Genomic DNA, 23,784 nt, shown 5'->3' with positions numbered 1-23,784 from the left:
AATGCCAATGTGCAGAACTTTAGTTATTCCACCATAGGTGTCTGCTTACCTTTTTTTTGGTAGACCGGTCTTTTTGTGAGAGACACCGTCCGACGCCAGTAACGGCCAATTGGCTGGCACGCCAATGTCCAGCCAAGTCCTTCACCAGATCACGTTCGGGGTCACCAATTGTCAGGGTTGCGTCAATTCAAATCTGGTATCAGGATAAATATGACAATGAGTCACCGATTGTATGCTATGTATTTTTTATAAGCTAAGCAATAAGTGGTAAATGCAATTTTCGTATATACGGGCTCTCTGTCCCACCTCGCAGGGCAAAACTGACTTGTTCCTGACAAAGATATTATAATATACTCTGATGACAGAAGTAGTTCCTGCTTCCGAGCCGGCCTGTCAGAGTAGAGACCGGGCGTGGTTTAGACTCACCCAGTCTATCGTTGATTGTTGGCACAGAGGCTGGTCCCAGCCCCCTAAGTGCTTCAGCGGTCAGTCGCTGTAGCTGTGTAGAATATGGCATATATTAGAATATACAGTTACCAGGCACCTGGCTCCTATTATCTAACAAAAAAACATTTGTTCTCGCAACACTACGTTCTGAATGTGCTCCCCCAACTCATTGCACAGTTCCTGTCTTCATGTTATTCTGTATTTTTCCATCATGAGAAAGGCCCATGGCCCTGAAACTGTTAGCTGTCTTGAGACATTGTTATGTTGCATAACACATACATCCACACAAGCCAACAGCAGATAATATTCAATTACATATATGGTAACGGGCTATATTTCATAACACAGAATCCTCATACCTCCCAGGTTCCTGAACCTGTGTAAGGATATGAATAGTACCATTTTTGTTTGAAATTTAGGGTAGTGGAGTGAATTTTGTTTGTGTTTATTTTTTATTTTACGTAATTAGCATGATTTGTTAATCCCAATTTTTTTTGCGCTTTGGTTATTTTTTAAAACCCCGTACAGTAGGTGGCAGCAATACACCTGATGAGTGTAGTCTGACTATAAACCTCAGAGAAGACATGGTAGGAAACAAAGTGTTGGTCAGTGTTTCCAGTTGACCCTAATTAGATGTTACATTACATGTTGTTTTCTTACTTCATGTAGCCTGCTAGCTAACATATTCATACTTCACTTACTCCTCCCTGATAAGATACCGCTGCACAAACATGCTTATCTAGGCCTACAACAGCACTGGTACCAGGCAGTATTTGCTAGCTTCATTTGCTCTGACTCTTAATAATTATTACATTTAGCAAGCTAGCTAGCCTGCTAACTAGCGATTAGCAGCTAACATTATTTGAGCAACACCTTGCTAAGAAAATACATTATTTCGCCTTTAATGTAATGGCATGAAAATAATTGCCAGAATATTATACAATGACTTAACAGCTCTAACAATTTGACCCCAACAGGAAATCTACACTGGCAGTTATAGAAAGAGCCATTTACTACGTTACCATTGATTCTTGTAGAATATAACTTATAAATGCCTCAAATGTTTCAACCATATTACACCCACCAGAAACCAAAACATAAGCTTGTATAACACCACTGTTTGTGAATTAATACTATATGGCTGAGGAGTAGGGTCGAGCCAAGCGTTCTGACCTCACAAGGACAGTAAAAGCACCCAAGCTAATTGGCTAACGTTGGATAGCTTGCTAGACACAAATGAGAGAAAACCTCACTCTTACCATTTTACTTGCCCTAGCAGAGCTGGTTAGGCTGTTTTCGTGTTATCCAGAACGTTGGTGACTAACTGTGCTGCAGTTTAATTTTAGCTTTTTCTGCCTACGTTTACTGACACCTGGACATATTCAACAGGTGTTGAGCGTTATTAAATTAATACATTTTGGACTCTAATCAAGTCAATAAACATTTGGTACACTCAGACGAGAGTGCTCTGAAATTGGAGTAGAAGTTTATGAATTACAATTTATGCCCCTGAATTAACAATGTCCATTGAGACGCGCGCGACCCCTTGGATAACATGAATAATCAGGTCAATAAACGTTGGGTAGTTAAGTTAGAATATAGTTACCATACTGGCAAGTTTGATGTATAAGTAGCCAACTAACGTTAGGTAGCTAGCTCACATACCGATACATACTGCTGTAAAGATATGCTATGCATTTTGTAGGGATAGTGTAGCTAACATAACGTGTAACTTAATTGAAAAGTCATTACTTTATTACATTGCTGAACATTTGTCATAATTAGTTAACCTTTTACGGCTGCTGTCCCTGTTAAAGCAATTAATTTGTATGCGCTCTCGTTGGACTTCGGCTGCATATTTTCCTCCATTTTCTTCAAATCTGAAAACGATGTGAAGCCACGCCCATTTCCTGAAGAATTGCATTATGGGCCCTAAAGTACTGCGTGTTTTATGTCATATTTTGGCGAATTTAGTACGACATCCTGGAACTTTTGGCATAATAACTACATCATACTATGACCAATAAGCATGCCATATGCTCTATTAACATCACAGATAGTGCGGTTAGTATGAGTATTCTAACACAGCTCAGGACTCTGGGCAGCCATTTTGTTTGTTTAAAAACTAGGTTGCCCCTTTAAAAAAGCCACACAACAATCAATCAACCAATCTGCAGTTCAACCATAAACAAAGCTGTAATTACACCACTGTTTTAGTAATAAGATGATGGGTCTGGAGAAATGTAACTACTCTCAAATTCATAACCATTATGGTTTTAACCATGTTATGAGGCTATACAGTGTTGGTTTACATTGTTTCTAAACATTGGAGTAAAACAAGTTTATTTGGGGTTCTCATGGGGTAAACAGTTTAACTAAGCTCATGAGGCATGCGCTATATTCTTCAAGAATCAATGCCTATAAATAAATAATTGAAACGTCAAAATATGGATGTAGAAATTGCAAATTTCCCCTTTAACACCACACATCAGTTCAACAACTGCAGAGTTCGTGCTTCTGTTTTTAAGACAGTACTTACTAGTGTTAATCAGGGCCCGTTCATCGTTAGAACTATCAGACGCCCTGTTATGACTAAAATTACAACTTCGTAACATTAAACATTCTTGAAAATGCAAGTGTCTTACACCCTTCAAAATATTACAATCTTGGTAATCAAACTACGTTTTCCAATTCAAAATAGCTATTACAGAGAACAAATCCCATGCTTTTGTTTGAGAAGAGCAATCAAGAACAGAAACATTTTCCGCCATGACAGTTTTTACACATTCACATCTGAAGGTAAAATTATGACTTACATTCTGATATCTTGCTCTCATTTATCTTCCTAAGTGACCCATTGATCAAATGAAGTGCCGTTTTCTTTGATAAAATCCATTTTTATAGCCTAAATCAAAACATTTTGTAAACTGTTTGTGCAGTGAATTCCAACTCTATCATTTTTTACGGAGCATTCAGCGTGATTCACCCCTGTAAACAATCGTTTATCTAGTCATGGTGGGTTTCAGTGCATTCCTCTGGATGTTTGCAAAACAGCCAAATACCGTTTTTTTTGTGGGTACTATTGACCAGAGGAGTTGCTCGTAAGGCTTTTTACGCACAGCTGTATTTCGGAAAGTTGTAGTTTCAACGATTTCATTGAAAATATCATGGCGAATAATTCCTGTAAAGCGAAGTCCAACTCTAAAGTGGAAAAGTGAAAGTGAGACAGATTTTTTGTTTGAGGAATCTTGGAGTGTTATGATTCAAACGAACTGAGGAGCTGTTTCTGCAAGGACAGGACGTACTTCTGGACGGGTGAGTGCGAATGCCGTTTTATGAAATATAAAAAAATATATATATATATATATATATTATATATAAAAATATATATATATATTTTTGCAATGAAATGTGTAGTTTGTTTGTGTGTGTTGGTTTGTTTGGGTGTGTGTGTATATATATATATATATATATATATATATATATATATATATATATATATATATATATACACACAATGGCCGGAGTTGAATGGAACACGTTAGCGACTGTTCCCTCTGCTCTATACAATCAATACATATCTGTTTATTTTATGTGATGATAAAAGGCTCGTACAATACAAATATTTTTTCATGTTTTCTTTCACAGTGATAGCGACTCCGACTGGGAGCCCCCGGTGCCAAGCTGCCCGCTCTACCTGTGCCCCCGGTGGTGTTCATATGCCACAGTTCATTACTGCAGGCATGACTGTGCCTCAGGGCCAAAAGGGCACAACATGGAGGCGCTGTTGTGTTCTGTGTCGCATGAAATGCACAACTTGTTCAGTTTGCCTCTGCTTTACATCAGAAAGAGACTGCTATGGGACATGGCACAGGCAGCAAAATATTATGACCGGGACTTTCAAGGGGTATACTGTTTTTTTAAACTTTTTTTTCTAATATTTTTAAAAACATTTTTTTTGTGTGTGTGTGTGTTAGAATTGCTTTTTGATATGTTGTATATAGTTATTTGCACTGCTGTATATAGTTATAGGTCATTTCACCAATTCGGGCCACTTGGGTACATTAGGGCAACTTGTGTGGGACACCTGGGTGACTTCATGCTAAATGTCATCTAGCTCACCCATTCCTGAAGTTATCAGTCTGAAACTTTGCACACCTACAATTGCCCTCTTGTGTTATCCAATAAAATGATCTTATCTCAGCCTATGGGGCTGAGCTACAGGCAGTTCGATTTGGATATGTCTTCAGGTGGAAATTGAGAACGAAGGGATGCAGCCATAACAGGTTAAGATGCGTTTGGGATATCCAGTTTCCTCCTCTTCTTCATTGTTCGATGTGACAGTCACCTCCCCCTCCTCTTCTTTCACTGAAACGTCGTCCTCTTTAACTCTGAACGAGTCTTCCTCTTATTTAACGGAGACGTCTTTCTCTTCTTCTTTCACGGCAAAAGCCTCAACCTCTACTTGTTTTTGTATTGTAACAGCCTCCTCTTCCTCCTCCTCTTTCACGAGAGCTTCTTTCTCCATCCAGCAGCCCTCCTCCTCTTCTTCAGAAGGAATGGGGTTAAGTTTGAGACTGGAGCTATGAGGCATGTACTGAAGTCGCTAAGCGGTATAATTCAAAGCAGTGTAACTTTATCAGCAGCACGTGATCAATGACGTCTGAAGAATCATTTCGTCGAACCCCTGATTGGTTTGGAATTGGGCTCGTTCGACATTGCAGCTGACTGACTAATTTACAAATCACCTTGCATCATAAATAACTACTTATTATTATTTATAAATCAGTCAGCCAGTCACCGTTTACCCACAACGCAGTGTAACAGTATAACTTTAGACCGTCCCCTCGCCCATACACGGGCGCGAATCAGGGACCCTCTGCACACATCAACAACAGTCACCCACGAAGCATCGTTACCCATCGCTCCACAAAAGCCGCGGCCCTTGCAGATCAAGGGGAACTACCACTTCAAGGTCTCAGAGCAAGTGACGTCACCGATTGAAACGCTAACTAAGCTAGCCGTTTCACATCCGTTACAGCAGCATGGATATTATGCTCTCGAACACGGCCAGTGGTTTAATATATGACACAATGGCTTCGCTGCTACGTGTGGGGGATGTCATCTATAACAATGTGGCTGTTCAAAATTCTGTGTCGCTCAAAGCCTTGAGTAATTAACCTTTTTTTGACACAATTGGCTGGTAAGAGCCAATGCTTCAGGAAGCTTTGTTTCCCCATCACTAATTTTCAGCATGTTTTCTGTGAATTAGACTACAGGAGTTTTGTAACTTTTTCCACCTTGGCTTACTGTTAGTTGGGTTCTAACTGGTCTCCGGTAGTTGGTCTCGCTGACCATAACCGTGCTGGTTGGCTACACTGGTTAGGCTAATAGCTAGTTGGCTAAATAGCTGATGTTAGCTGGCTGGCTAAGATAACTGCATATAGCTAACATTCTTTGATTTTTGGTTAGATGGTGTTATGTATTTCCAAAGCATTGGTTTACTTTAATCACTCAAGTCATGAGCGCAAATGATTGGTTGAGTATGAAGTTATTTCTATTGTAGTTTACATCACAGGGAATAGGCTGGTCCTCCATATTAGTTCACACCTGACTTTATCATTCTTCTGAATTCTGATTGGTTTTATGTAACAACTCCAAAAATAGAACTGTGAGGTGTAACTTTGCAATGGGATTTAAAACATTTATATATTTTATTTGCTCTTTTAAACTTAACCATTTTATTTATCCCCCCACTTTACATTTTTAGATTATAAAGCATTTGACCTTTCCACTGCGTTAACAATGGACGATTGGTTGATTTCCAGTATTTAAGATGATTGACGAGAAAAGTATCGTCCAACCATCGGGTAACTTGTTTCATGGGGCAACTTGTTTCATGGGGCGGCAGGGTAGCCTAGTGGTTAGAGCATTGGACTAGTAACTGGAAGGTTGCAAGTTCAAACCCCCGAGCTGACAAGGTACAAATCTGTCGTTCTGCCCCTGAGCTGTTCCTAGATAAGAATTTGTTCTTAACTGACTTGCCTAGTTAAATAAAGGTCAAATAAATGGGCCTCAAAGGTGAGGGTGAATTTTAGATGTTCACTGGGGGAATCAATGAAGTTCCTCTGCTGTCCTCTGGAATAGAAGGAACACGTCATCAAAGGAAGACATTTACAGAGCCTGATGAGGTGCTAGAATGGATTGTTAGTGTTGACAATTACGTTCTTCTCAAACATAATCCATTGCGCATTTAAAATATTTTCTTTACTCAAGTAATTGGGTACTTTTTACACCACTGTTTAATTTACACCTGCTATGTAAAAGAAACAGAAGAATGCATGATGGTCTATGATATCTGGGATCCTTGGGAAATCTCTACCCTAAACTCTAACCGTAACCCCTAACTTAACCATTTGAAATGTCAACTTCAACGGGCTAGGGACGTCCCAAGGATATATCTCTACCTAAAAATATATGATCTAAGTGATTGATAGTTGGTATTCAGCAGTCATAAAGCCTAATTTACTTTAATGAACTACTAAAATTGTGATTTTGTCAGACAGCTCTACACTTTATTGACTGACTTATCCATTCATCCTTCCATCCCTCCTTAGCCTTCCTCTCCTCTGAGGACCCAGTGAGGGTGGAGCTCAGTCAGAGAGCTGTTGAGGGACTGGTTAGGAAGAACACTTCTACTGCCAGAGAGGTGAGAGGTCACACATGGTTTGGATGGTAAATATTTATCTCCCCTTAGCGGTTCATCACGTAAACAAAAGGGAATATGTTCCATCATCTATGTTTATTTACATTAGTGCAATTTATCCACTGATATAGGTGTAATTTCTCACCCCTTTTGGCTGTATGAAAGTTAATTTCCCATCAGACACACATTTGTTCTTTGATATTATGAATGTAATTTGTGTCAAATGTACTTTTCCCCACTCATTCACCCCACCTCTTTATATTGAGTGGCCTGACTGCATCCAGACTATGTCAAAGGCCCATCATGGTAGATCTGAACCTAATGCAGCTTGGAGTGATCGGATGACAGAAGTCACATTTAGGTACCAGGTGTAACTGAGGCCATAGATGCTTCATATCCATTACTTTGCGTGTTTTATATACTATGACTGAATGTGTTTCTTTCTGTGTTGCAGGGGCAGTCAAGAAATGGAACAGCAAGGCCACAGAACATGACATAAGCATAGCTGTGGGAGACCACCTCAAGCCCCTGGTAGAGCCGCGGGTGGTGTTTTACCACTCCACCACGCCTTCAGCAGGCTTGAGAAGTGGAATTGATCTGTTTGATCCATTTGTTTGTTTCAGTTTTCAGTAGTTGAATCCAGTGATGTATTGTTCATTTCAACATTTTTCATTTTCAACAAATGCACTGGGTTGGTTGAAAAGTGATACTAAACTTACATACCATGCACTATATTGACATAGTGGAAGATATACTAAATTGATACTGTTTTTCATACTAAGATGGACCATGCACTATGTTGACAAGGTAGAAGATAGCATGAAAAACAGTATACATTCAGTCTGAGATGGACCAAGATATGCCTTTGCACATATTTGTTCATTGGTTTAGTAAGAGTCTGTTGATTGGTTCATTTGTTTTGCAATATGATCAAATCAAGCTTTATTTATATAGTACATTTCAGACATGACTTCACAGGAAAAAAACTAATAAAAATAAACTGAAATATTTAGTACACAACAAACAGAAACTTAATTGAAAGACTGAGCATTTTAAGGAAATGTCATTGATTAAAATATTAACAATTGGATGCAACATCCAACACAAAATATAAGCTTGTTTTACTCCAATATTTGTTCTAACGTTCTCCATCAAGAAACCCAAAAAACTAAAGTCAAATTAAACGTTACATGAATTGTAAATATGAAATATCAAAATAAATATACACCCCTTTGTTAATATGTATTGGCAATAATTAACTTAATGAATGGTGAGGCATGGAATAATAAAACATGTATCTTTGTCAGGCGGAATGTTTGAAATATGAGGTGATTTGATTCATACTTCTTCAGTCGTGGAATAAAGACAATTAGCATTTGAATGTTGTAAAGAAATACTGGAGTGATGTAGGAATGTTAATAAAATGTATTATACTGCATCCATGTGAATCGGTGACAAGTACGTTGAAATGAATTTATCAAGTAATTGAAAAAAGACCTGAAAATATTTTATTTTATAAACAAAACAACATCATACAAACAACATCACACCTGCTCTTTTTTTGTTAGTCACTTTTTGTTCATTTACATAAATAGTAATAGATGTAAACAGATGGCTACATTTTGGAGTGTTGCATTTTGATTCAAGAGGGTCACCAACGTGGTAAGTGTAACAATACTTTTTTTGATAGCACATTTTTGTTAAATCACATAAATAATACTCGTTCAATTCAGAGCCTGGATTTGGCTAAAATCCTTATCATGCTAAAATCAAATGAACAGGGGGCAAACATTTAGGGTGCTACATTCAAATACTCAAGACTACAATGTTAAAACATTCTACATTGTGACAATATTTAATTGATATTGTGAAACAACTCCTTCATGTATGTATTTTCTGATGTTTGATTAGATATATTTTATCAGAGTATCTCTTGTCACATTGATCATAGCCATAAGGTTTCTCTCATGTGTGTGTCCGCTGGTGTGATATCAGGCTGTTTGACCGAGTAAAACTCTTCCCACATTAATTACAGCTATGGGATTTCTCTCCTGTGTATTCTTTGGTGTGATGTCAGGCTGCTTGACTGAGTAAAACTCTTCCCACATTGATTACAGCTATACGGTTTCTCTCCTGTATGTATTCTCTGGTGTATTTTCAGATAGACAGATGTAGCAAAACTCTTCCCACATTGATCACAGCTAAAAGGTTTCTCTCCTGTGTGTATTCTCTGGTGTATCTTCAGATAGCCAGATGTAGCAAAACTCTTCCCACATTGAGTACAGCTGTATGGTTTCTCTCCTGTGTGTGTTATCTGGTGTGATATCAGGCCGCTTGACTGAGTAAAACTCTTCCCACATTGATCACAGCCATAAGGTTTCTCTCCAGTGTGTATTCGCTGGTGTGATTTCAAGTTGCTTGGCTTAGTAAAACTCTTCCCACATTGATCACAGCCAAAAGGTTTCTCTCCAGTGTGAATTCTCTGATGTATTTTAAGGTCTACTGAAGAGGTGAATCTCTTCCCACAGTCTGAGCAGCAGTGAAGATTCTCTCCAGTGTGTATTCTCAGGTGTAGTTTAAGTGAATCTGATTTTAAGTAACTCTTCCCACAGTCAAAACAGTGGTGAGGTTTCTCTCCTGTGTGTACTCGCTGGTGTATTCTCTTATGTAGTTTAAGTGAATCTGATCTTGAATAACTCTTCCCACAGTCAGAGCAGTGGTGAGATTTCTTCCCTGTGGGTCTCTGCAGGTGTTTCTTGAGGTGTTCTGATCTGGAGAGACTCTTCTCTGCCTCGTCAGCATCATAATGTTGTTGAGGATCCCCAGAGGATCCACGATAGTCCTGTCTCTCTCCTGTGTGAACAACAAAGTTAGACAGATGGTTAAAGGCTCAAAACAGCAGAAATCCACTGTTTATTTGAGTTAAAAGGTGATGCCCAGAGCGTACCCATGAAGTTGTTCAACAATTGACGTCTGTTAAATTATTTGACAAATTTCTTAAAACAGTCAAGTGAGCAACAATTTTGTATTGTTTTCACATTAGTAGTAAAATCGATGATTGGAGGCTAGAAACAAGTTGTTAAAGTTACTGAAACTCTAAGCAATGTGCCAGATGACTTTTGGTCTCCAATTTTGGCCCCTTTCTGTGTTTGCTAAAAATGGGCGCACGAGGGCGGAGCACACACAATTTGGTTGCAGAAACTCCTCCCTGCTAATGAGGAAACAGCAAGTTATGGATGTAGTATATCTGGTAATGAGGAAACCACTAGTTATGGATGTAGTATATCTGGTAATGAGGAAACCACTAGTTATGGATGTAGTATATCTGGTAATGAGGAAACCACTAGTTAGGGATATAGTATATCTGGTAATGAGGAAACCACTAATTATGAATGTAGTATATATGGTAATTAGGAAACCACTAGTTATGGATGTAGTATATCTGCTAATGAGGAAACCACTAATTATGAATGTAGTATATCTGGTAATGAGGAAACCACTAGTTATGGATGTAGTATATCTGGTAATGAGGAAACTACTAGTTATGAATGTAGTATATCTGGTAATGAAGAAACCACTAGCTATGGATGTTGTATATCCGGTAATGAGGAAACCACTAGTTATGGAAGTAGTATATCTGGTAATGAGGGAACCACTTGTTATGGATGTAGTATATCTGGTAATGCTACTTTCGGATTCTAATTGTCAGGCTCGCTTGAATCTCCTGCTTTGTGTAACGTTTGTGTTTGTCTCAAATCAACTGCTTCATACTTAAAAAACACTTCAACCAGTAAAATGGTCATTGGCTAGCTTTTCCATCAGCCTGACAATGAGGGTTTGTAAACTAAGTGTTTGCCAAATTGGCCCATAACTTCACCTAGCAATAACATAGACCTACTGTAGGACCCATAACTTCACCTAACAACATAGACCTACTGCAGGACCCATAACTTCAATAACAATAACATAGACCTACTGTAGGACCCATAACTTCACCTAACACCATAGACCAAGGACTATAAATCATTTAATATTTCAGGTGAAACATGGAATCTAAAATGTCTTTGTCACAACATTTTAGAACCTGATCACCAGATAATTTTGTGAACAATCCCACTAGACTACTCTTTAATGTGTTGTCATTCTAAATGTCCTGAATAAAGGAAAATAGCTCTGTGTGTTGTTCAATAGCCTATTCATCAAGGAACCGTTCTCTACACATTATGAGCTAAGTATCTCTATGCGCAAACAGACTAACGAGACGCTACTGTAAATCAAGCAGACAATAACACATTATAAACATCAATTAGTTAAGGATGTTTGATCCAACGTGGAGCACAGCATAACTGTCTTAACCAGAGTAATGAATGAAGAAGCACTTTGGTTGTTGTTGCATGTCGCGATGTTTGTCATTTGACTGTCATTCAGAAAATTATTTCCTGGATCAGCTGATGATAGTTGAACATGTGACTAACTAAATAGCTACAGAATGAAATATTATGTGTAATTATTGAAGAACCGCATTAATGACAGTATCCATTTGGGTGTTGTCAATAAAGTTAAGGTGACTCTCGTTTAGAACCATTGGATTTTGCAAACTCTGAAATTATTTAAGATTTCTGTGTCCATGAAAACTGTTTTCCCAGCATAATATAAGGCGAACACTAAATGTTATGTAGGTAGAGTGCATTTCAGAGATCTGAAAACAAAAAAACTGTACGAACAGGAAAATAACCGAAACCACAAGGCCAAATCTACACTGGAGGAGCTTACCAAGATGAGATTGAATGTTCCTGGGTGGCCTAGTTACAGTTTGGACTTAAATCGTATTGAAAGTCTATGGTAAGACTTGAAAATGGCTTTCTAGTAATGATCAACAACCAACTTGACCGAACAGGAAGGATTTTTAAAAGAATAATGAATATTCACATGAAAATCAGTCGCCTATTGGATGACATCACGACTTCCCATCAAGCCAACACCTTGAATACCTTACTATGACATCACTCACACCTTCTTGTTTCCAGTTGTTTAAAAAAACACTATTTGGCTCAAAACATTTATTTGTTTCCCTTTAGTGTGTTTATACTTTACTGTATTTATATGTCACTTTTCAACAGGAAAATGTGAAAAATCACTGGAGGACATCATGAACAATTCATACAGTACAAAAACATATTCAAGTGTAGAACGCCCTTTTAAAAATCACACATTAGTTCAACAACTGCAGAGTTTGTGCCCCTGTTTTATAAGATAGTACTCACTGTATTTACTGGTGTTAATCAGATCAATGTCCCTGTTTTATAAGATAGTACTCACTGTATTTACTGGTGTTAATCAGATCAATGTCCCTGTTTTATAAGATAGTACTCACTGTATTTACTGGTGTTAATCAGTTCTCCAGTCTTCTCTTCTTCGTCATCCTCTAATGTGACAGTAATCTCCCCCTCTTCATCCTTCATTCCAAAAACGTCTTTCTCTTCTTGTTTTACTGTAACATCCTCTTCTTCCTTCTCCTCTTTCACAACAATGTTCAGCCCCAGAGCTTCTTTCTCCGTCCAGCAGACCTCCTCTACTTTAACAGGAGGGGAGTAGTTTAGGGAGCTCATGGTCGGTGATGTTTATCATTAGCGACAAGACTAGTGCTAACTTAACCAGCCAGCTGCTATAGCTGACTATTACAAAATAACGTAATATTACATTAAATAGGTTAACAAGTAGATACAACAGAAGTGTGTCTAAAACACAGTAGCCAATATCCACCGAAAGCGTATAAATAGCTTGAATGTTTCGGATTTGTTGGCTAGGAAGCTACAGAGGTGGTTGACGAGCTGTTTCTGAAGGACCGTCCACTAGATTATACGTCATGCTGGCAGCGTCGCCTGAAAGACGCACATCGCCGTCTGCTGACTGGAGGGTAAACGCAGTTGAGGATCATATTTTATTTTCAGACAAAGATTATTTTAAATGGATTTAATTAAATAATACTATTATATTGAGACATACAAAGACAGGAATGTGTTGATTGATTAGTGTGAATAAAAAATGTTCACTACAGCACATTTAAGGCAGATTCATTTAAGTCATACTAAATCTAAATAAGTAGTTAGCTACTGTAGGTCTATACTGCTCCTACATGGTGTAACAATACATCATGTAGATGTATATAATGAACAGACAAGGTCTATACTGCTCCTCCTACATGGTGCAACAATACATCATTTATACAGTGGGGCAAAAAAAGTATTTAGTCAGCCACCAATTGTGCAAGTTCTCCCACTTAAAAAGATGAGAGAGACCTGTAATTTTCATCATAGGTACACTTCAACTATGACAGACAAAATGAGAAAAAAATCCAGAAAATCACATTGTAGGATTTTTAATTCATTAATTTGTAAATTATGGCGGAAAATAAGTAATCCGCAACCAAAACATTCGTGATGGAGGCCTGACTGGGGATTTTAGGTTGCACATGCTTATTCCTTTTAAAAGTTGGGATTTAATGGAATTGAACATATTGGAGTTGTTGGACGCTCTGTTTGTACAGAGCCAACAGCGACAGAGCATTGTTCGGCTAAAGAAGTGCATAATATATACGAATCCCGAGGATTATGATTCAAAGGAGACCAAAGAAAGGAAAATCGTCAGAAGGGTCACCCCCCGAAGAAAACTAAGTACGCGGCTGCGTTAACCACGCCCTGATACCCAGAGGGCTGGTTCAACAATAAAAGGAGGGTCCTTAAAACCTACAGTTCTTCACTTATGCATTAACCATGGATATTCCTACCACATACCAGGACTCCGAAACGTCATGGGGGCCCGACCCTAAGGATTGTATGCCTCGCAGCCCAACATTCTACTCCCCCCTGGCAAGACCCACGACACCCCCTACATGTACACAGCCTGAGGACGTGTTTGATGGGGTGGTCAGTACTATTTTTGTGGACACCATCAAGGCTTCTGTAGCCACGCTTTTAGGCGTGGTGATTGGAGACTATATACAAGAAAAATGTGAGATCAATCACCCCAGCCAGCGCAGGCATCCATGCCTATACGACCCCCCAAGATACTACTTCTTCAACCATTTTGAGGCGCTGGTGAAAATACGTCTATTCCCAGAGTTTACGGGGTAACTGAGGCTTTCCTACACGAACTGAAGGAGGTGATCTACATCCACGAGAAACTCAAAGAAATCCGACACACCCTGGTAGACGATAACATAACAAATACATGTCAAGCCCTGGCCTTAGTATTTTGTGTTTTCTTTATTATTGTGGTTCGGCCAGGGTGTGACATGGGTGATTATGTGTTTGTCTTGTCTAGGGGTTTTGGAGATTGATGGGGTTGTGTGTAGTATAGTATTCTAGGTAAGTCTATGGTTGCCTAGAGTGGTTTTCAATCAGAGGCAGGTGTTTATCGTTGTCTCTGATTGGGAACCATATTTAGGCAGCCATATTCTTTGAGTATTTCGTGGGTGATTCCTGTCTCTGTGATTTGTTTTCGGTTTTCCACGTTTTCTTGTTTTGTAGAAGTATATTGTTCACGTTATCATCTTTATTAAAGATGTTTATAAATAACCACGCTGCATTTTGGTCCGCCTCTTTCACCAGAAGAAAACCGTAACAGAATCACCCACCACAACAGGACCAAGCGGCGTGGTGACAGGCAGCGGCAGCAGGAGCAGCGAAGTCAGGACTATACGACTTGGGAGGAAATAGACAGGTGGGCAGTCGACCCAGGGAGAGTGTTGGAGCCCGCCTAGGATTCGCTGGAGCAGTGCGAGAAGGGTTATAGGATAATGGAGTTGGAGAGACGGCACGGCGGCGTGGATGGAAGCCCGAGAGTCAGCCCCAAAAATGTATTGGGGGAGGCACACAGGGAGTATGGCGAAGCCAGGTAGGAAACCTGCGCCAACTTCCTGTGCTTACCGGGGGCGAGAGAGACCGGGCAGGCACTGTGTTATGCTGTGGAGCGCACAGTGTCCCCAGTGCGGGTGCATAGCCCGGAGCCGGTATATACCAGCTCCTCGTATTGGCTGGGCTAGAGTGGGCATCGAGCAAAGTGCCATGAAACCGGCTCGGACGCATCTGGTCTCCAGTGCGTCTCCTGGGCCGGCGTACATGGCACCAGCCTTACGCATGGTGTCCCCCGGTTCGCCTTCACAGCCCAGTGTGGGCTATTCCACCTCGCCGCACTGGCACGGCGACCGGGAGCATTCAACCAGGTAATGTTGGGCAGGCTCGGTGCTCAAGAGCTCCAGTGCGCCTGCACGGTCCGGTCTATCCAGTACCACCACCACGCACCAGCCCTCCGGTGGCAGCTTCCCGCACCGGGCTTCCTGTGCGTGTCCTTGGCCCAGTACCACCAGTGCCGGCACCACGCACCAGGCCTACAGTGCGCCTCGCCTCTCAGCGCAGCCGGAGTCTCCGCCTGTCCAGCGCTGCCGGGAGTCTCCCATCTGTCATGAGCCGCCAGAGTCTCCCGTCTGTCATGAGCCGCCAGAGTCTCCCGTCTGTCATGAGCCGCCAGAGTCTCCCGTCTGTCATGAGCCGCCAGAGTCTCCCCGTCTGTCATGAGCCGCCAGAGTCTCCCGTCTGTCATGAGCCGCCAGAGTCTCCCATCTGTCATGAGCCGCCAGAGTCTCCCGTCTGTCATGAGCCGCCAGAGTCGCCAGTCAGCATGGAGCAGCCAGAGTCGCCAGTCAGCATGGAGCAGCCAGAGCCGCCAATCTGCCAGGATCCGCCAGAGCCGCCAGTCTGCCAGGATCCGCCAGAGACGCCAGTCTGCCAGGATCCGCCAGAGCCGCCAGTCTGCCAGCATCCGCCAGAGCCGCCAGTCTGCGAGCATCCGCCAGAGCCACCACTCTGCCAGGATCCGCCAGAGCCGCCAGTCTGCCAGGATCCGCCAGTCAGCCAGGATCCCCCAGAGCCACCAGTCAGCCAGGATCCCCCAGAGCCACCAGTCAGCCAGGATCTGCCAGAGCCGCCAGTCAGCCAGGATCTGCCAGAGCCGCCAGTCAGCCAGGATCTGCCAGAACCACCAGTCAGCCAGGTCTGCCAGAGCCATCAACCTGCCTGAGCTTCCTCTCAGTCCCGAGCTTCCTCTCAGTCCCGAGCTTCCTCTCAGTCCCGAGCTTCCTCTCAGTCCCGAGCTTCCTCTCAGTCCCGAGCTTCCTCTCAGTCCCGAGCTTCCTCTCAGTCCCGAGCTACCCCTCAGTCCCGAGCTACCCCTCAGTCCCGAGCTATCCCTCAGTCCCGAGCTATCCCTCAGTCCCAAGCTGTCCCTCAGTCCGGAGCTGCCCCTCAGTCCAGTGGGGCCCTTTGTTAGGGTTACTAGGCCAAGGTTGGCGGCGAGGTCGTCAATCTAAGGACGCTAAGGAGGTGGGCTAAGGAGGTGGACAAAGACTAAGTTGGAGTGGGGTCCACGTCCGCGCCGCCACCATGGATAGACGCCCACCCAGACCCTCCCCTATGGGTTTAGGTGTGTGGCCGGGAGTCCACACCTTTGGGGGGGGTTACTGTCACGCCCTGGCCTTAGTATTTTGTGTTTTCTTTATTATTGTGGTTAGGCCAGGGTGTGACATGGGTGATTATGTGTTTGCTTGTCTAGGGTTTTGTAGATTGATGGGTTGTGTGTAGTATAGTATTCTAGGTAAGTCTATGGTTGCCTAGGGTGGCTCTCAATCAGAGGCAGGTGTTTATCGTTGTCTCTGATTGGGAACCATATTTAGCCAGCCATATTCTTTGAGTATTTCGTGGGTGATTGTTCCTGTCTCTGTGTTTTGCACCAGTTAGGACTGTTTTCGGTTTTCCACGTTTTCTTGTTTTGTAGAAGTATATTGTTTACGTTATCATCTTTATTAAAGATGTTTATAAATAACCACGCTGCATTTTGGTCCGCCTCTCTTTCACCAGAAGAAAACCGTAACAATACAAGGAAGCTGTGGTGGCTGATGTGATGACTTTTCTGGCTCAATAAACCCCAAGAGACCAAGTGACATTTTTGTTATTTAGATGTAAAGCAATGTGTATACGATGTTAGAGAGAATAAATACATTTTTTTCTTTTCAGAGAACTTACAAATGTTATGCATCAAATTATTGAAAATAAAGTGAACAATGTATCGTTCTACACAACCCACAATTCCGGGACTAATGTAGAGCGTGTGCTAAAAATTGGAACAAATCATGAATCATGTTCGACATGCGGGCGAGAGTCTACAATAGACACAATTGGTATCCCGTCTTGGGGTGATTCTGAAGAACTAGAAACAACTTTGTCTAATATTTTACTTTATTTGTTTGAAACACCATTTAATTGTAACATGTATCAAATTTGTTGTTTATATACTTATATAGCAGATGTGTGTGTTTTAAAAATTCAGTGACACAAGCCTGTTAATCTAAACCAAATATACAGGGTGTTGCATGATGTGATCATTGAGAAAACGGGGACATGTATCCTGCAACGAATTCTGAATTGTCTGTATACGTAATACATGTTTTCTTTAAAATAAAAAAAATAAAAATGAAAATGAAATGTTGTCGTTATTTGAAAGTGGCTCATTAACGTTATTGTACCTCAGAGAGGCAAGCAGGATGGCGGAGCAGATGTTGAAAAACATTTATTATAATCCCTCTAACCCTGGGTCATATGGGGGTAAGGAACGTGTAGAGAGAGCCGGTTAAGCGATGCTAAAGTGAATGACTGGTTATCAGAGCAGGATGCACATACTCTACATAAACCCGTAAGAAAACAATTTCCAAGAAATATAGTTTTTCTACCCAACCATTGTCCCAATTTCAGGCGGAGCTATGTGACATGCAGGCCCTTGCAGATAATTTTTATTTTTATTTTTTATTTTTTTATTTTATTTTTTTCACCTTTATTTAACCAGGTAGGCTAGTTGAGAACAAGTTCTCATTTGCAACTGCGACCTGGCCAGGATAAAGCATAGCAGTGTGAACAGACAACACAAGTTACACATGGAGTAAACAATTAACAAGTCAATAACACAGTAGAAAAAAAGGGGAGTCTATATACATTGTGTGCAAAAGGCATGAGGAGGTAGACGAATAATTACAATTTTGCAGATTAACACTGGAGTGATAAATGATCAAATGGTCATGTACAGGTAGAGATATTGGTGTGCAAAAGAGCAGAAAAGTAAATAAATAAAAACAGTATGGGGATGAGGTAGGTGAAAATGGATGGGCTATTTACATTTACATTTAAGTCATTTAGCAGACGCTCTTATCCAGAGCGACTTACAAATTGGTGCATTCACCTTATGACATCCAGTGGAACAGCCACTTTACAATAGTGCATCTAAATCTTTTAGGGGGGGGGGGGGTGAGAAGGATTACTTATCCTATCCTAGGTATTCCTTAAAGAGGTGGGGTTTCAGGTGTCTCCGGAAGGTGGTGATTGACTCCGCTGTCCTGGCGTCGTGAGGGAGTTTGTTCCACCATTGGGGGGCCAGAGCAGCGAACAGTTTTGACTGGGCTGAGCGGGAACTGTACTTCCTCAGTGGTAGGGAGGCGAGCAGGCCAGAGGTGGATGAACGCAGTGCCCTTGTTTGGGTGTAGGGCCTGATCAGAGCCTGGAGGTACTGAGGTGCCGTTCCCCTCACAGCTCCGTAGGCAAGTACCATGGTCTTGTCGCGGATGCGAGCTTCAACTGGAAGCCAGTGGAGAGAGCGGAGGAGCGGGGTGACGTGAGAGAACTTGGGAAGGTTGAACACCAGACGGGCTGCAATAGACTATGTACAGCTACAGCGATCGGTTAGCTGCTCAGATAGCAGATGTTTGAAGTTGGTGAGGGAGATAAAAGTCTCCAACTTCAGAGATTTTTACAATTCGTTCCAGTCACAGGCAGCAGAGAACTGGAACGAAAGGCGGCCAAATGAGGTGTTGGCTTTAGGGATGATCAGTGAGATACACCTGCTGGAGCGCGTGCTACGGATGGGTGTTGCCACCGTGACCAGTGAACTGAGATAAGGCGGAGCTTTACCTAGCATGGACTTGTAGATGACCTGGAGCCAGTGGGTCTGGCGGCGAATATGTAGCGAGGGCCAGCCGACTAGAGCATACAAGTCGCAGTGGTGGGTGGTATAAGGTGCTTTAGTGACAAAACGGATGGCACTGTGATAAACTGCATCCAGTTTGCTGAGTAGAGTGTTGGAAGCAATTTTGTAGATGACATCGCCGAAGTCGAGGATCGGTAGGATAGTCAGTTTTACTAGGGTAAGTTTGGCGGCGTGAGTGAAGGAGGCTTTGTTGCGGAATAGAAAGCCGACTCTTGATTTGATTTTCGATTGGAGATGTTTGATATGAGTCTGGAAGGAGAGTCTAGCCAGACACCTAGGTACTTATAGATGTCCACATATTCAAGGTCGGAACCATCCAGGGTGGTGATGCTGGTCAGGCGTGCGGGTGCAGGCAGCGAATGGTTGAAAAGCATGCATTTGGTTTTACTAGCGTTTAAGAGCAGTTGGAGGCCACGGAAGGAGAGTTGTATGGCATTGAAGCTCGTTTGGAGGTTAGATAGCACAGTGTCCAAGGACGGGCCGGAAGTATATAGAATGGTGTCGTCTGCGTAGAGGTGGATCAGGGAATCGCCCGTAGCATGAGCAACATCATTGATATATACAGAGAAAGAGTCGGCCCGAGAATTGAACCCTGTGGCACCCCCATAGAGACTGCCAGAGGACCGGACAGCATGCCCTCCGATTTGACACACTGAACTCTGTCTGCAAAGTAATTGGTGAACCAGGCAAGGCAGTCATCCGAAAAACCGAGGCTACTGAGTCTGCCAATAAGAGTATGGTGATTGACAGAGTCGAAAGCCTTGGCAAGGTCGATGAAGACGGCTGCACAGTACTGTCTTTTATCGATGGCGGTTATGATATTGTTTAGTACATTGAGCGTGGCTGAGGTGCACCCGTGACCGGCTCGGAAACCAGATTGCACAGCGGAGAAGGTACGGTGGGATTCAAGATGGTCAGTGACCTGTTTGTTGACTTGGCTTTCGAAGACCTTAGATAGGCAGGGCAGGATGGATATAGGTCTGTAAAGTTTGGGTCCAGGGTGTCTCCCCTTTGAAGAGGGGGATGACTGCGGCAGCTTTCAATCCTTGGGGATCTCAGACGATATGAAAGAGAGGTTGAACAGGTTGGTAATAGGGGTTGCGACAATGGCGGCGGATAGTTTCAGAAATAGAGGGTCCAGATTGTCAAGCCCAGCTGATTTGTACGGGTCTAGGTTTTGCAGCTCTTTCAGAACATCTGCTATCTGGATTTGGGTAAAGGAGAACCTGGAGAGGCTTGGGCGAGTAGCTGCGGGGCGGAGGAGCTGTCGGCCGAGGTTGGAGTAGCCAGGCGGAATGCATGGCCAGCCGTTGAGAAATGCTTGTTGAAGTTTTCGATAATCATGGATTTATCGGTGGTGACCGTGTTACCTAGCCTCAGTGCAGTGGGCAGCTGGGAGGAGGTGCTCTTGTTCTCCATGGACTTCACAGTGTCCCAGAACTTTTTGGAGTTGGAGCTACAGGATGCAAACTTCTGCCTGAAGAAGCTGGCCTTAGCTTTCCTGACTGACTGCGTGTATTGGTTCCTGACTTCCCTGAACAGTTGCATATCGCGGGGACTATTCGACGCTATTGCAGTCCGCCACAGGATGTTTTTGTGCTGGTCGAGGGCAATCAGGTCTGGAGTGAACCAAGGGCTTTTGGTGGCCTTCCTGAGCCAGGATTCAGACACGGCAAGGACATCAGGGTTAGCAGAGTGTGCTAAAGCAGTGAGTAAAACAAACTTAGGGAGGAGGCTTCTAATGTTGACATGCATGAAACCAAGGCTTTTTCGATCACAGAAGTCAACAAATGAGGGTGAATGGGGACATGCAGGGCCTGGGTTTACCTCCACATCACCCGCGGAACAGAGGAGGAGTAGTATGAGGGTGCGGCTAAAGGCTATCAAAACTGGTCGCATAGAGCATTGGGGACAGAGAATAAGAGGAGCAGATTTAAGGGCATGGTAGAATATATTCAGGGCATAATGCGCAGACAGGGGTATGGTGGGGTGCGGGTACAGCGGAGGTAAGCCCAGGCACTGGGTGATGATGAGAGAGGTTGTATCTCTGGACATGCTGGTTGTAATGGGTGAGGTCACCGCATGTGTGAGAGGTGGGACAAAGGAGGTATCAGGGGTATGAAGAGTGGAACTAGGGGCTCCATTGTAAACTAAAACAATGATACCTAACCTGAACAACAGTATACAAGGCATATTGACAGTTGAGAGAGACATACAGCGAGGCATACAGTAATCACAGGTGTTGAATTGGGAGAGCGAGCTAAAACAGTAGGTGAGACAACAACAGCTAATCAGCTAGCACAACAACAGCAGGTAAAATGGCCTTGACTAGGCAGGGAGGGTCGGATTAACTACACACAAAAGGCTGAGTGCGGCTGGGGCCGACAGATAAAACATAAACAAGCAGAATGGAGTACCGTGATTAATGGACAGTCCAGCATGCATCAGCTATGTAGCCAAGTGATCAGTGTCCAGGGGGCAGCGGTGGACGGGGCAGGGAAGCTGGACTGGCGAGTGTTATCCAGGTTTAAAAAACTAACAATGACTAAATAGCTTGTCGCTAGTTCGCTGGTTAGCTTCTGGACGTTCTTGAGTGTGTTCTAAAAATTAAAAATAATAGCAATTCCGTATCACATTGGGTGAGGCAGGTTACCGGAAGCTATAAACAAATAAAAAATCGAAAAGAAATAGAAAGTAAATATGGGTCCAGTGAGTGTTTGGGACGTGGCGATTCAGACGGTTAGCAGGCCTGTGCTAACAAGCTAACAGTTAGGAGGCCGGGGCTAAACAAGGTAGCAGTTAGCGGACCGGGGCTAAACAAGCTAGCAGTTAGCAGGCCGAATTAGCAAGCAAGGAGATTAGCAAGGGCTAAAGAGTTAGCCTTTGGGGGACGTCGCGATGGGGTGAGTCTGTTTATTCCTCTTCATGCGGTGACATCGATAGACCGGTTGTGGGTCCGGATATTGTAGCCCAGGAGTATGCTACGGTGGTAGCACAGGAGCTCTGATGGAAATCGCTACATGCTATGCGGTTATAGATATTTTCTCTAAAATAGCTTTTGTCAGGGTCTTAAAAAATAAGAGCGGGGCAGAGGTGACCCGGGCCTTTGACTCTATCTTGAAGGAAGGAGGAGCCCCCAAGAAAGTGCAGACTGATGGTGGAAAATAATTTTTTAATAATACTTTTCAGAAACTCATGAAGAAGCACAATATAGTACATTTTGCTACAGGCTCGGATTTGAAAGCTTCAGTTGTTGAACGCTTTAGCAGAACTCTGAAGGAGTGGATGTGGCGCTATTTTACAGCTCACAACACGCATAAATATATCGATATAGTTCAAGATTTAGTAATGGGGTACAACAATAGTTACCATAAGAGTAAACGGATGAAACCCTCCCGAGGTCTCTTCTGAAAACTCTTTTCAAGTCTTTAAAAATCTGTATGGTTTGTTCCCCCTTCGACGTAAGAATTTTTTTATTTTTTTTATTAATTGTGGGGGACTTGGTGCGTATATCCAAGTTGAGGGTTGTTTTCGACAAAAAATATGAGCAAGGCTACAGCGATTAGTTGTTCACGGTTACCGAATGTCTGCCGCACATACCCCAGGTCTACAAATTAAAAGATTATGATGGGGAACTTACAGAGGATCTTTTATGAGAAGGAATTACAGAAGGTACAGTTGGGTAAAGACAAAGTATTTCACGTAGAGGAGATTCTAGATCAAAAGAGAGAAAGGGGTCAAAATGGGTGCTGGTCCGCTGGCCCAAAAGTTCAACAGTTGGGTATTAGAGCAGGATGTGGTGGAGGCATCGGGGTTAACTTAAACCCTCATGCATTATAAAATACATCATCATTCGCGTGTACACAGGAGTGCATCATGGAAGACAACGGCTTCTACCTGACTCTCCCCAGTAATGCGTCTGCACATATATATCGTAATAATCAGAGTTCGAATTATACAACCACTTTTCCAAAGCCTATAGAGTTATCAGAGGCCTGGGAAGTAGGTCTCAGCGAGATTACATACCCCCATAGCTGGTATAATATCAAAGATCAAGACTGTGATTTTTATTGCAAAAAGTTATCGGAACCTGCAAAACTTATTAAGGTTAAAAAAGGGTTCTATAGAACCGTCGACAGGATCGTCTCCGAGTTGAATGAACGCCTATTACTGAACAATATGGAAATATTCCTGATGTACAACCCTATACATAAACGTGTACAAATAATAATAATAATAATAATATATGCCATTTAGCAGACGCTTTTATCCAAAGCGACAGGAGATGCTGCCTGGGGAATAAAGACTGGCGGTAATTTAGCCTACATGTTGGGGATGGGTCCCAATAAATGGACGTATGTGATAGATAAATTATTCACATTCCCTGCGGATATACATGCAGGATTTTACAACATATTTGTGTATACTGACATCATATCCTATCAAAGGGTCGGAGACAGCTGTGTGCCACTCCTGAGAACGGTTCATATAGACGGAAAGGATGGGGACATAGTCACTGTCACCTACGACAAGCCACACTACGT

At 42.4% G+C, this 23,784-nt stretch overlaps 2 protein-coding genes across 6 annotated transcripts in view; both read right to left on the bottom strand.

The window, feature by feature from the left end:
* LOC118370090 (zinc finger protein 501-like) overlaps nucleotides 1–23,784 on the bottom strand; it is a 311,132-nt gene that overhangs the window by 201,468 nt on the left and 85,880 nt on the right. For 2 of the 5 annotated variants that reach the window (XR_008095369.1, XR_004822729.2), the window contains exons 1-3: nucleotides 2,238–2,328; nucleotides 427–499; nucleotides 50–193 (exon numbers count right to left, since the gene is read on the bottom strand). The exons of 2 other annotated variants lie outside the window; for them this stretch is intronic. The gene's annotated coding sequence lies outside the window, so the exon portion shown is untranslated. Of the gene's footprint in view, nucleotides 1–49; nucleotides 194–426; nucleotides 500–1,706; nucleotides 2,020–2,237; nucleotides 2,329–23,784 lie in introns of those variants that run through there. One more of the 5 variants, XR_008095370.1, reaches the window with a different exon arrangement.
* LOC118369963 (gastrula zinc finger protein XlCGF8.2DB-like) lies at nucleotides 8,645–13,157 on the bottom strand. Its single transcript, XM_052498879.1, has 2 exons — nucleotides 12,528–13,157; nucleotides 8,645–10,006 (listed from the first exon to the last, which is right to left on the bottom strand). The coding sequence occupies exons 1-2, from the start codon at nucleotides 12,760–12,762 to the stop codon at nucleotides 9,189–9,191; spliced, it is 1,053 nt and encodes a 350-aa protein (XP_052354839.1). The 5' UTR covers nucleotides 12,763–13,157; the 3' UTR covers nucleotides 8,645–9,188.

This window comes from Oncorhynchus keta, chromosome 37, assembly GCF_023373465.1.
Source record: "Oncorhynchus keta strain PuntledgeMale-10-30-2019 chromosome 37, Oket_V2, whole genome shotgun sequence".
Taxonomy (NCBI): domain Eukaryota; kingdom Metazoa; phylum Chordata; class Actinopteri; order Salmoniformes; family Salmonidae; genus Oncorhynchus; species Oncorhynchus keta.
This window is presented reverse-complemented; position numbering and strand designations above follow the sequence as displayed.